Source organism: Juglans regia, chromosome 12 (assembly GCF_001411555.2).
Source record: "Juglans regia cultivar Chandler chromosome 12, Walnut 2.0, whole genome shotgun sequence".
Taxonomy (NCBI): Eukaryota; Viridiplantae; Streptophyta; class Magnoliopsida; order Fagales; family Juglandaceae; genus Juglans; species Juglans regia.
The window spans coordinates 22,185,496-22,199,585 of record NC_049912.1 but is presented as its reverse complement, the minus strand read 5'-3'; the positions used below and the strand labels follow the sequence as shown (position 1 = coordinate 22,199,585).

General features: G+C 34.4%; 1 protein-coding gene across 1 annotated transcript; it reads right to left on the bottom strand.

Annotated features, from left to right (window-relative positions):
- Positions 1–583: 583 nt before the first annotated feature.
- LOC109005861 (long chain acyl-CoA synthetase 6, peroxisomal-like) lies at positions 584–11,361 on the bottom strand. The gene is made up of 23 exons (XM_018984931.2): positions 10,927–11,361; positions 8,959–9,019; positions 8,788–8,865; positions 8,471–8,542; positions 8,296–8,377; positions 8,037–8,142; positions 7,869–7,945; positions 7,304–7,348; positions 7,135–7,221; positions 6,415–6,504; positions 6,219–6,298; positions 6,009–6,102; positions 5,304–5,392; positions 5,124–5,212; positions 4,540–4,669; positions 4,305–4,423; positions 3,391–3,514; positions 3,216–3,302; positions 2,233–2,336; positions 2,030–2,115; positions 1,380–1,466; positions 1,187–1,273; positions 584–1,100 (listed from the first exon to the last, which is right to left on the bottom strand). Exons 1-23 carry the CDS (start codon positions 11,039–11,041, stop codon positions 1,005–1,007), a joined length of 2,085 nt encoding a protein of 694 aa, XP_018840476.1. The 5' UTR covers positions 11,042–11,361; the 3' UTR covers positions 584–1,004.
- Between the last annotated feature and the right edge of the window lie 2,729 nt (positions 11,362–14,090).

The window sequence follows — 14,090 nt, the reverse complement described above, 5'->3', positions numbered from 1 at the left end:
TACAATTTTCTTTTGTTTAGAATATTTTAGCTCACCATCAAAATTTTATTTTTCATATTAAGTAATTAATTTATAAAGATGTTAGTAATGTTCCTAATTGCCAAAAAGGTGCTCAATCGCATGAGTTTTTTTTTTTTTTTTTCCTTTTCTTTTCTTTTCTCTATGATTATATTTCTAAATATATATGTTAATATTGGAATTTATTTTTTAAGAATTCTATTATGTTTGAGTTCACTTGATGATGATGAAAAATTTCTCTTATCTATTTCCTTTTCATTTCTAGTGTTGGTACTGAGACATGAATTGATCTAAATTCTCATCCTATATTCACATAATCTCATTCTATAAATGTAGAGCAAAAAACTTGTGGACACTTTTATAAAAAGTGGAGCACATATGAGATCCTAGTGAAAAAAAAACTCAATTTTTCATGACATGCCTCACTTTTTTTTAAAGAGATTGCCAATCTTACATATTCTAAGACTGTATCTAATATTATTGTTGATATGCATTTCATTGTCCGCCTATAAAAAGGTAACAAATGGAACAATATCTTTGATGATGTGGAAAAAAACAGGGGGGGAAAACGGAATCATGTGTAAAATCACATACAGTTTGAATAACGTACGCGTTATGGCATCCTGAATTGAATAAGAAGAGCTAGCCCTTATATGACTAACTAACTAAATAAGTAAAAACTAGCTAGCTAGCTAGCTAGTTTATAGTTGATCAACTATCAACTATCTTGCATGCAGTATGTCCACTTATTACTTCTAAATTTATGGACAGTGCATTGGGACATTGAAACTGAAGCTTTCAAAATTATTGCTTCTTATTGTGGGGCAAAAATGTACAATCCTCTGATCTGAGGAACACCATAATAAATTAATTTCAATTTTATTTCGAGAAAAATTTATGATGCAGGATGGTTAGCACTAGATGATGAAAGCTCCAAGAAGCTCTGTGGGGGGCATACTTGCTCTGCTTCTCACAAGCTCTCTACTTCACAGTGATTTCTGGGAGGGGTCCGAGGTTGAGAGCTCGGCATACATTTCAGATATTGCTTTTCCAAAGTATTCCTTTGCTTGAGGTCTCTTGATCTGGTGGAGCACAAGAAAATAGTCAAGAAACTCATTTTTAATCGAGCCGTGTAATTCCTCTCAGGAATTTCAAACTGAATACTTGCCTTAAATGTTGGAGTAAGCAGGTCATTCTCCAGCGTAAACGGTTCAAGCACCAAGGTCACAGCTTTTGCAAATTCAAAACCTCTCAGCTGTAAATGAAATTTGTAAAGTCAAGAAGAAAATTTGAAGGCAGAAATCTAAAGGAGAAATCGGACAGCCAGATCGGCATGGTGTTGAGAATCTGAGATAACTTGCCTGAGCTTCCCTCCCAACAGCATCCATGTCAGCCAAGACGGCAGCCCTTGCTCTTGGATCATTACACAGCTTCCCTAGATCTTGATACTGCATTACACATCCAGAGAACCGCATTGAAGATATGCATACTTTCATATCTTTTTCCTTTTTCAATTCAATCAAAGCACCAGAATTTTACTTCTAAAACAAAACAAAAGCTTAAAGAGTCTTGCTTTTTACAGAAAAAATGACACCATCCTTCTATTACCAAAAGAGATAAAGACTCTTAGAAGGGTAAGAAACATCAGCCTTGATTCATTCTGAGGACTCTCTTCCTAAATAGATTACAAACAAACTTTCGAACAACTAACCGCCTAGGGCTTCAGAACCGATAGGTGGATGTCCTACTCAATCACGAGATTTTAGACTCGAGTAATCAATCTCAGCTGATGAATAAGATTTTACCAAGTGCAGATATGCAGGCTCAAAAAAATACTAAGATTTTTCACCTCTTTTATTAGTGTGAAGATCCGTTCCCTGTTGACTATAATTCAAGGCAATTCAACATTTCTATATACAACATGAAATTAGGTCAAACACTAAGTTCGCAAGTATGTAGGTTTATCATCTCTGTTTTTTCTTTTTCCAGATTAAAAAGACCAAATCAAAACCTTAATGCCTTCAGAAGCAGCCCATGCTTTTAAAACATCTTGGTCCACAGAGATAACAGCTACCAAAGAGGAATTCAGGCTGTCACCTACCAAGAGCAACAAATAATCAGTCAGTGACTCAGTAGCTCAAATGAGTGTGTGTATGTGTGTGAGTGAGAGAGAGGAGGGGGGAAGAAGCCAGCAACAAAATCCCACTTTCTTACCATATACAAAGCACTGGGAAATGAACTTGCACTTTGCATATACATTCTCAATTTTTTCTGGAGCTATGTACTCTCCCTGTGCCAGCTTGAAAATGTTTTTCTTCCTAATTTAATTGGAAAAACTCGGTAAGTACTTGTAGTCACAACCAAAATAAATTGATCTTACTTCATTAATGAGCTCAGTAGAATGTATTTTCTGTACAATTCCGACCAGATATAAGGGGTAGGGAGCAATAAGTAGATACAACCATCTTGTCTAGTAAAAACCTTCTAAACATAGCCTGCAGGCACTTCAATTCCTTCAGCAAAGCCAGTGCTTGCTTTGAAGAAATAGCATAAAAGACTCAAACTATAGCATGTGCATTGTTGCTCAATGAGCAAACTTTCTCCGTTAAGGTGAACAGCCAATGTATAACTGCAGCCACTGCATTTATAAATGATTTTTCTTTAAAATAGAACTAACTAGTGGCACGCCAGCACTATGCGCGGGAAAGAGCCCCTGAATTCATTATAAGAAAATAAAAAATAAAAACCCCTGATTTTTCTGGGGTAACTACGATTGAAGTGGAACCTGACCCTTGGAAAGTGAAAATTGAAAGGTCTTTTGGAAATTGAAAACCGGAAGTCTTTTTTATGCAATAAATGGTCATTCAAATAGTAGGGGGAGTAAAAGACAAGTAAATGATCATAATGAGTTAAGTGGAAGGTTGTTGTTGTAATTAAGTAAATAATAAAATTAAGGAACCAAGCTAAGGCCAAAGACCTTAGAGGCAACAATCTTAGAGAAAACAGACGTCAACCATGTTAGTCAAACATTAACTCCAAAAGCATAAGTGCATAGGATGGGTCCAACAATGTATATCAAGCATATCACACAATGACAATCCATTAAGCCCATCACAATTAGGAAGATGAGAAACATGGCATAATTTCCCTAATCCTGACTCAAGTAGAGCCAAATACTTAGGCTGGTATGATCTTACCTATCAATGATTTTTAAACGACCACCAGGTAACCACAGCCCTATGTCTCCGGTATGAAGCCATCCATCTTCATCAATCACTTCTTTCCTGTGCAATTTGATTAAACATAAGATGTTTTCGTATTTGATGGACATAATAATTTCCAAAAGAAACAGCAAATACATAGGTTTCATACGTCTGTACTTCATCTTTGTAATAACATTTGAAAATAATGGGACCCCGAACACAGATTTCACCACGAGGATGTGGCTTATCATCAGATGTATAGTTCATTTCTGGGACATCTACAAGCTTTATTTCTGAAACAGGAAAAATGAAATTAAATCTTAGCCCAAAGTAAAAGCAAGACATGGAAAAAGCGTAAGAGGAAGTCACAAGTCAAGAGGCCCCAATTTTTAGTCGATGCAAATAGCAGCACATATACATACAATCACTGTACACATCCTAGTAAGATTTCTTGTTAGCATTATGTTCTTTTCAACCTTTACAAATTAGAACAGTCTGATATTCCTCGTATCCATTCAATTGTTGTTCTAACATGACATCCTTACAAGATCTATACCCTGCTATGGTGAATTCTAATGTCCAACTTGCCTAGTGTCCTAGCACCCAGCAGATCATTTGGATATGGTGACAAATAAATGACCAAGGGCGAAGAAGCACGGGAACATATATCAAGGAAAATACATATGCATGGCTCCCACAGACCCACCCACAGATACACAGTGAAAAAAACAGGTATATTTTCAGAACTAGTAATAAAACCAGTTACACATTATAGGCCTCTATTGTCTAAATTACTCTGGTTGCTGATCTTGTTTGACTTAATGCAATTAAAAAAGTTAGCCTGGCTTGAACAAGTGAATCTCCTATGAGAAAAACCTAAGACCAAACCCAACCTGCAACTATAGCAAGCTTAATGATGCTCAAGCCTCAAGCCAAAACCCTTTGTAAGTAAAATATAAATGTGCAATCTTTAACAAATAACATATACTCATTACACCCTCAATTATGCACGCTTATGCATCCACAAGGTAACACCGAACGATAAGAATGCAAAATTAAGCAAAACTCGTGTGAAGGACTCACCACAAGCTGGATTAGGGGCACCGACATGGCCAGATAGATTGTCACCCTCTTCAATTCCACTTATAACACAAGAAGTTTCAGTCATACCATATCCTTCAGTTACTTGGCCACCAAAGCAGCTGCGAAGTAAAACATAGGATTGAGCATGATTTTATTTTACACGAAAAGGGGATCGGGGGGAGGGGAAGAAAAACAATTTATTTACTAGGATAATGTGCCATGGAAAAGAAATTACATCTTTAGAAAGTCCATGACATCGGGAGACAATGGTGAGGCACCTGATGCCATGAAACGAACTCGTCCTCCAAGCTTTCCCCTTATCTTATTGAATACCAATTTGTCCCACATGGGGGATGGGTTCTTTCCTGAAATAACCAGATATATCATCATCAATAGACACCATAAGGGTAAAAATTGATTAGTGTGAAAGAAAAAGAAAAGGAAAGAAAAAAGTTAAAAAAAAAAATTAATGATCAGAGGTTCATCCTCTGCGTCTAATGCCAAGGAACTCATGAAAGTACAATTGAATTTACAAATGGAAAATTGATGTTCCAGTTGAAGACCTTGATAACGTTTCTATTATGTGTGTTTAGATGGTGGCAGCTAAAACATGTTTCAGTGAAAATTGTAGGATAAAGGAGCCATGTGAAATTGCAGGAACGCCAAAAGCATTGCAGATCTAGTTCAAATTCAAGGTAAATAAAAAAAGTTAATAAAGGAATTCCAATTTTCCAAACCAAAAAAAAAAACTAGAAAGTCTGAAAACAAGAATGAATCTGATGCTACAAAGAGACAGGTCTAATTGATAATATACTTTACCGCTCAATATTGCTTGCTTCTTAGCATTGTATGCAGCATTAAACAACCTCTCCCGCAGCACGCCGGAAGTCTTTACAGCATTTATAATACTGCAAATCAAAACATTCAACTGAAGTAGTGAAAGGATGTGCTAGTTGACATTGAATAACAAATTCCAGAAGCAACAGACATTGATTTTACCCAGCATATATTCTATTATAAAGTCTAGGAACACTGCAGAAGATAGTAGGTCTTAGAGCAGCCATATCATCCATTAGTTTCATATTATCCTGCATACAACAATTACAAAAAAAAAAAAAAAAAGGAAAAGGAAAAGGTCAAGGCTTGTCTTAGAAGGAATGTATGCATTGACTACTGGATGATATGCATTGATATAACCAAAAGGTCAACCTCCAGTTTACTTGTATGCATTGACTACTAAATTAAATTTGGATGATAATTTATGTTAAACAATAAGATTGCCATTCTCAGATGGTAGCTACCATTGCATCGTTTTTGCCTGATCTAAAGTTGATGACTACAACAACAGTTACAATCAAATTTGAAATTTAGAATGACTGCAAGTCAACAAAAATTCGCTAAACCATGATGCACCATCCTTAATTCGTAGGCATACATATTTTCTCAAAACTAATAATCCTGCATAACATATTAAGCGTAAAGCAGCATGTATTACATTGTGATGAAAATTTCAACTCCTTTAACAAAAATAGGAACTTGAAAAATTCAAACCATCTAAATAAAAAATACCTGCCATGATTTCTGATATACATAGACAAATACATATGTATATAGAAGTGTGCATAACGTACATATGTGCATACCTAATTACATTGGTACATAGTTATATTACATCTCAAGAAAAAGAAAAGGATGGATTCATACCCCCTGGTAAAATCCAACAGCAACTCCATGATATGCCATCGAGACCTGGTTAGCTCGTTCATATATGTGTGCCAAAGGAAGGTATGATATGTAACTGGCAAGATAAAAGGTACTTTTAGCACGCACTAAGGTAGTTCATTAAAATTTTCATAATCTAAGTCGCCAAAGACTGATGTGTACCATGTGATATACAAAACCATTGATACTCACACATCTGAGGGGTAGAATTTGTTAGAAAGGGAGGTTCCAGCAACATTTGCAATCAAGTTTCCATGTGTCAAAACAGCTCCCTGTCAAGATTCAAAACAAGGGAGAAAAAAATGGGTGGTTTGATAGCACTTCATCAAATCATGTCTATAAGAAGTCAATAGATCAAAGCAAAAAGTCATACTACACTGAGTTGTACCTTTGGGGTCCCAGTAGTACCACTTGTGTAGCAAATGGTAGCAATGTCATCAGGTTTTGGAGGGCAAAAAGGCTGAAGGTTACTGTGGCCCTAAAATGAAACCATTCACATGAGGCGATAAGTAAATATCTAGCAATCAAACAAAGTAATGTTGTCATCTATCATGTATTTAAGCAGCAGGACCTCAAAAAAAATTTTAAGAACAGGTAACAAAGTGTGCAGCTAGGAGCAAGTTGTTTATTATATGTATAAGGATTAAGCATCAGCTACCAGATAGAAGATGTAAATTCTGCCACGTGATTAAAGAAAAGGGTTCTGGACGCATTAGCTCTCCAAATTATAGCTATGAATATATGGCTGCATGGGTGAGTGAATATCTTTGTGCACATCCATGTTTCTTTTATGTGTGTGCATGCATTTGGGTGCACATGTATTAACAAACAAAATAACAAATCTCAAGGGTGCGATCTCAAGAATCATTTAAGATCAATAATTGAAAGGATAACAGCCCATTCACAGATCTATAAAGTAACTTATAAACCAGAGATGCATGATCAATGACTTCAGAGCAACCCGACTTCATTGATAGATAACAAATTAAAAATAATTGGCTAATACACTATTCATGCAAAGACAAGGAGAAAAAACAATGCAACAAACCTCCATTGAAGAATGTGGCCCAAAACCTTAATTTGTTGATAGGAAAGAACACATGATTACCTGACTAAGCAATTTTGAATATGTCACAACCTCAACTCCTGTTGATGATGGAAGCTTTGGAATTTGATCATCTATTCCTCCAATGACCTGTGTAGTAGGGTAAGGAGATTAGATAAACTAACAATAAAAAAGAAGGATATAATCAGGGATACGAGGTGTATATTCATACCACAATTAGGCGAATTGTTGGAATATCAAACAAGAAGCTCAACAACTGCAAATTCCAAGCGACAAGATAAGAAATGTTGCATAAGAAAAAGGAGAATCATAAACCACCTTTTTTACAAGTGTCATAAACCATGAATGAGATAAACTAAGAGACAAGTAGAACTGATATAAAAATTGTCAACAAATAAAGCAACTATTACACTATGGAAAACGTTAAGAATAGGGCAACATGCATCTAGCTTTTTATGACCACTCCCCATATTTTCAAGGAAAAAAAGATGCATGTATCTAAAAGGGTTGGTTGGCAAAATATACCGTATTTGAAATCAAAATTACGAAAATGCTAGGTAATTGAAATCGAATATTTTATTGAAATAGGTTGAGCTGAGTTTTCAATTGTTCGTGACATTTTTCTTTCTCCTCTTGGCTATTTATGAAGAAATTAAGAAAAAAAAAACTTTTTGCTATCCACTGCTGTTCTTGAATCTCAACTGATGTCTAACAGCCCATATCAACTGAAACTGATTTTGTAAGTCACAGCTTAGTACTGTTTGGATTAAACTCACAGAATTCAAGGTTTGAGGCACACAAAATATAACTTGTACGGCAGCATGATTTACAATATACTTGACAGCATCTGGACCTGAAAATTAAGCAATTATTTACAATAACATCTGCAGCTAGGCGAAGCTAGGGAAGATTTTATTTAAGTTCTATGGAGTGATGTAACAAACCAAGAGTGTCATATAAAGGAACTGATGTGTAAGAATATGCAGAGCAAGCGTGGTCAACAATGAGCCACTCGGCTCTGTTGATGAAGTATAACCCAATGCAAGACCCCTGTAAAATAAAGGAACAGTAGTTAGATGCTAAAAGAAAACATCAAGCACTTTGACTGTTTTGTAAAACATGAAAATACTCATGGGTAATCTAATCAAATTTTAATGAAGCATAAACATCTTTGAACATAAAATTACTTTTTCAGACGTTTACCTTTGATATCCCATGATAAATTAGGCCAGAACCTATAGCTGATCGAGCAGTACCTGCTTCTCCATATGTCATCCATTTGTACCTGGACAAGTGCAAAAGGAGTACAAATGAATGAGTAAACAGTATTAGTAAAGTTGAGAACTTAGTTTACATGCCCAACAAAAGAAATACATACTCTCCAACTGTGCCATCAACCCGAATTCGTGTTCCCAGATACTTGTAATCTCGAAAAGTGTCAACCGAATGCCTATGTTCGCAAAAGGAAACCTTTCAGCTAACATATTGAAAGTAAATTCTAGAGAAATTGTATTTCCAATGGCTTGTATAATATGGAAAACAAGTTCTAACTTTTACCGTTAGAACTTTTACAATATGAAAAAAAGTAATTCTACTGACACAAATAATAGGGGAAAAGGTTTTGTCATGGAAACATTTCCGTGAAACTGAAAAGGTCTGAGGAGTAATTTAGTTATCATCCTTGGAGATGCTCACACAAAATTATCATGAAGTGTACCGATTTCTGGATGATCTTGGAATCTACTCACAAGCTTCAAAGGAGAACGTGTCGATCTGCCATAAAGAAAAAGAAAAGAAATGGCAAATAGTTATGGGACAAAATAACAATCTAGAGAAATTAAATCCAAGAAAGTGGAAACCCCCTACCTGTGTACATTCCACTTCCCTAACTGCAATTTCTCTGGAAGCACAACACTGTACCCTTGCTCTGTTCAGGATTTAATTCCAGCATTGATTCATCAACAATGTATTCAAACAAGAATACAACAGAAACATGATCACAAATAGTTGAACTTGGAAATCACTATAAACTTTATTTCCATATATATGTCTGCAGAAAACAATTAGCAAGAGGCCATTGGGAAATAAATTGAGGTATACTTCAGATTGCATAGTTTACAGTTTACACCAACGTTTTTTTATGAATTGGTTATTTTTCATTTATATCAACAAGTCCTCCAATTAGTGAGCTTGGATTTTGACAATAATTCTTTGCAGATTTTTGCACCATTTTTATTGGTGATGTGAGACTGAGACTCCTCCAAGACCTAGATTATGAGGCTTCATTTTATTTTATTTTAATTTACTTCTTTTCATTTGTATGCAAAGGTTATAGGAAAACCCACCTATCTTTAACATCAATCTAGTCCCAAAATCTTACCTTTAATTTTTCATTTTAAATTTTTGATAAGTAACACTAAACTTGCCTTTAATAAACATACTATTCCTGGAGACGTTAAATTGTGGTGGTGGCAAATCTTACGATTTCTTCTTAACTCAGCCCCTAAACCACCATCCCATGCCCAAATCTTAAACTAACCTTATAGACAATAAACTGTAAAATTTAAACCCACGAATTTAGAATACTATATCTAATCAAGTCATTAAGAGCTAGAGAAGAAAAAGAGTCCTCACATCTTATCCCACTCATCATCCCTACCACCAGTTGCAATATATGTTTTCTATTCTTTCCCTTAATATTCTTCATCCTTGACTGAGATCCGACAAAACCTGATATGCAAAATTTCCAATTACCTTCCCTCACAAGTGGGAGAGGGTGAGAAAGAGAGACCAAAATCTTTGTTGTTATTGTTTGTTTATATATTTATTCGTGATTACTGAAACGAAGAGACATATAAAGAAACACCAGTTGAAAAACTTTCATGTCATCGAAGGTTTTCGTCCGATGGCCCTGCTAAACCCTGAAACACGTATGGGCTCCTTAGAGCAGATGGCCAAAACATGAGACACCTACCCCTTGTCTCAGAGCAAATCAGTTAAAATTTTTGCATATCTTTCACATATTTCATATTAACCATCACCCTTTCGTTAATATTTTATTGGTTTCAGAATTTTGCTATTGTTTATGAAATTATGATCCCCTTGAAAACTTAAGAAACGTTACTATAGGATCAATGACCGTCGCAGAAATCCTTTTAGCAGAATTTTCGATGACTATCACAGAAATTCTTTTAATAGAATTTTCGATTACTCATATTTAAAAAGACAAAAAAAAAAAATGACCATGACAGAAATGCCACAGAAGTGCCTCTTCGGCCAGAAAAGTTCCATAGAAACATCATCTTCAACGAGCTAATTTGATTTAAAAAGATAAAACCCAAATCAAAACCAGAAGTAATACGTGAGGTCAACTGGGTTCCTAGATCAACGAATTGGAATAAACCAAAGGGGTTGGCCTATCTCTATCCGACAGTATCATTACTGCGCACGTAGAAACAGGTATTTTGTGGACACGATTGGAAATCTTTGCTTTCCAGATTCCACAATAGAACACGGACATACGTGAACCGTCCAATACAACCAACATTCGGTGAATTAATAATAAGAAAGTTGTACAAAATCTGAAGCTCAAAAAAGATATTAATCACCACAGCCAGAATATCATTAAATTCATCCGCATCAACCTTTTCCAGTACAGGTACTTCTGCAATCTATTAGAGAGAGAGAGAGAATTGGAATTTGGGGCCCTCCAACCGGGCCACCACCACCAACACCAAAAGCTCCCCGACTCCTTTTCCAAAGAAAAAGCAATTACTTTATTTAACATATTTTTCCACCTAAAGAGAGAGAGGGGCAGAGGGAGAGAGAGATTACCGAGAGCGAACTCCCCGGCGGTGGGATGGGGACGGAGCTGAGGATGAGAGTCGCCGTCAGCGAGGAGATGGCCATGAATAGCATTAAGACGACGCTGAGCCGCGGCCGAATCCATGGCAACTTCTTTAATATATGGTTATTATCCTTAAATGCGAAGGACGAAAGTTTATGCGGCTCGGTCCGAGGTCATGCAACGGCAGTTCGACGTGCAAACTTCTGTTTGGTTCGCGGGATTATGATGAAACGCATTAAACGAATAACAACAATCCTGATAAGAACGAATTCGCTGATTACTCTCTGATGACGACGCTTACGATCAACATATGCTGGTATCCTCCATGTTTGCGATGATTACCTATTTATTATTATTGTATATAGATAAATATATAAACACACGCGTCACGGGTGGTGCTTCTGCTGCTGTTTTGGATTGGAGTCCGTGTCTCTCTCTCCCCAGTAAAATTCGCTGGTGTGCGGGCGCTTTATGCTGTTGTGATTGTCTATCCTTTTCCGGATGAACGTACAAGCTTCAATAACTCAATTTTGATTTTTCTTCATGCTCGTACCATCCCGACCCCAACAAATCAATCCATTAATTATTAAGAAGATTAATTATAAATAACTTACTATATTTACTATTCTCACATAATTCAAAGATATTACGTTAAGAATATTAAGAATAAAACCTTTATTTATTTTTTTTAATATAATAAAGCTGGGGGTAATAGAGATATTATCAAAATAAAAGTAGTTTGCTGGGTTACAGATCTTGATGGCTGGCTTGAAGAGATGGTCAACTATGAACAGCAGCTAGCGACGATGATGATTTTTGGCACGCAAGTTTCATGATCTCCATGTGTGAATGCTAAATTTACGTTACAACTTTGAGTAATATATAAAAAATTATTTATAAAGTTCTGAGCATCCAAGTTCTATTCTATTGAGTTTTACTATATATAAATAAGTGTATTAACACACCACTTATAGTAAGACTGATTATAATTTTATCAAATTCAAAATATCGATCATTTTTTAGTATAATTGACGTAAAAAACTTTTACATCAGCGATGTATTGAGTGTATAAAAAATAAATCTTAAAATAAATTTTTTATTTTTTAAATATTTGTGAGACTTGTAAACCTTACAACTACGTCTAATATTACTCATAGTTAATAATACCCATTCTTTGATGTTGAACAATTCCCCCACATTGAAAACAGTCTCCAAATCTCCTCTGCTTTCAATATTTTATTTTCGTCTTATTTTTAATATGTTTGAAGTTTCAATTGTCTCCTCCAAGCACAAATGCTCAAATTTGACTTTTTAGAGCATATTCATTCGGTTGAGCAAGTACATCCCCTATTCTCTCTATTTTTTTTTACTTCATTTTACAATATTAACTACTCGCTCCTTTATCTTTTTTTTTTTTCTTCTTTTTGAAATATTACTCTCTAACAAATATTTTAAACCAAAATTTAAATTATCCTTTTGCAGGTATGATAATATTTTCAAAATTATTATGTTTTTAAGAATAATATAATTTTTTTGTTGAAATTCACTTTTTCCAATGATAATATTTTGTTATGGTTAAATTTTAAAATTAGTAGAGAATTGAAATCGTAAATAACACTGTAAAAATGTGTGTTTGTTAATAAAATGAGTTAAATGTTTAGTAAAAATGATTTTATTTAATATTATTGTAAGATGTAAAAATATAATCAGCCTCACATTAACAAAAATAAGAAAATTTGATTTTTATGATATTGTTTCTAATTTTGAAAAAAGAGTAAGAATAATAAATATATTTAAATGTATTATTAAATTTGGAATAAATAAATAAATAAAAAGTTGGTATAGGAAACCGGATATAGCCCACTTTTCTTCCCTCTTCATATTTTTTCCCTATAATTTAGATAAGGACAGCATCTATGCTAGTACTCTTATTAGATAAGGGATCTAATTTATTAGGGTTGAAGTTGGCGGTGGTAGGCCCTTGATCTTTTTAGGCGAAATAATTCATTCGGCTTGAATCGAATCTGTCTTTTTCCACTTTGCTATTTTTCCTTTCGAGTCTTCACCAATTCGAAAGATCACGATGTAGTTGAAAAAAATACATAAAACACATTAATTATAAAAATAAATAAATTAAAAAATTCATTCCTTTTCATCTTTCAATCATTTTTAAAAATTATCGTTTAGATTCGAAAATAAGTTGAGATGAATTATGAATAATAGTAAAATGAATTATGAATAGTAATAAAATTTATAAGTTAAAGTTAATGAATAGTAATAAATAATAATGAGATGAGTTGAAAATTCAAATCAATTGTTATCCTCCGTCCATCTTCTAAAATGACGTCAAATGTCCGTTTACTTTCTATTTATCTACCAATACATAATTTATAACAGCAAAAAATTATGAAAATAAAAAGACAATAAATCCGCTGGTTGTGATCACAATCATCAAGGCAAGGCCCGTTACAAAGGATTGCATAGATTGAAACCGGGTCAGATCGTATCAGCTAGTCATGCGGAATTGGCTCGCCCACGTCGCAAAGTTACCTTAACCGACAGGGAATCCATGGAAAACAGCAAAGAACCCCCTTACACCAGGATCTCATTTGTTGTCTTCTTTCTTTGGGGCTAGGAAGATTTTTGGGTTAACGAGGATAAAATTTGTACAGGAAAGTATTACACAAAACAAATCGGCCTTGGTTTATTCAAATTCTTTAGGAAAGGCTCTTTTGGCCCCACCTTAGTGCCTCATTTGTAAAATGAATTAAATTAATATTAAAGTAAAAAATTAAATAAAAAATTATTAAAAAATATATTTTTAATATTATTTTTATTTTGAGATTTAAAAAAATTAAATTGTTTATTTTATTTCATATGATAATTTAAAAAAATTATAATAATTAAATGATATGAATTAAAAAATTTTCTAAAAACAAACGAGACCTTAGATCAACTCCGGTTTATGTGTTCAACAACACAACCAGCAAGTGGCAAGATCGCACGTCACGTACATTGATCCTCTTAAAAATGAGGTCCTTGCAGATATCCGTGACACGATCGTCATCTTTTTTTAAAAATTTAAAAAATTTTAAAAAGTGTGGAGTGTGGAGTGTGGTGGAGGTTGTGTAGCAAAGCTCTTTGGGGAATA

Coding starts and splice junctions, on each gene's coding strand:
- LOC109005861 (XM_018984931.2), bottom strand. CDS start 11,041: ATGGATTCGGCCGCGGCTCAGCGTCGTCTTAATGCTATTCATGGCCAT. Junction 6,103..6,218: donor AAATTCTACCCCTCAGATGT/GTGAGTATCAAT, acceptor TTATCTTGCCAG/TTACATATCATACCTTCCTT. Junction 4,424..4,539: donor GTCATGGACTTTCTAAAGAT/GTAATTTCTTTT, acceptor TTTACTTCGCAG/CTGCTTTGGTGGCCAAGTAA.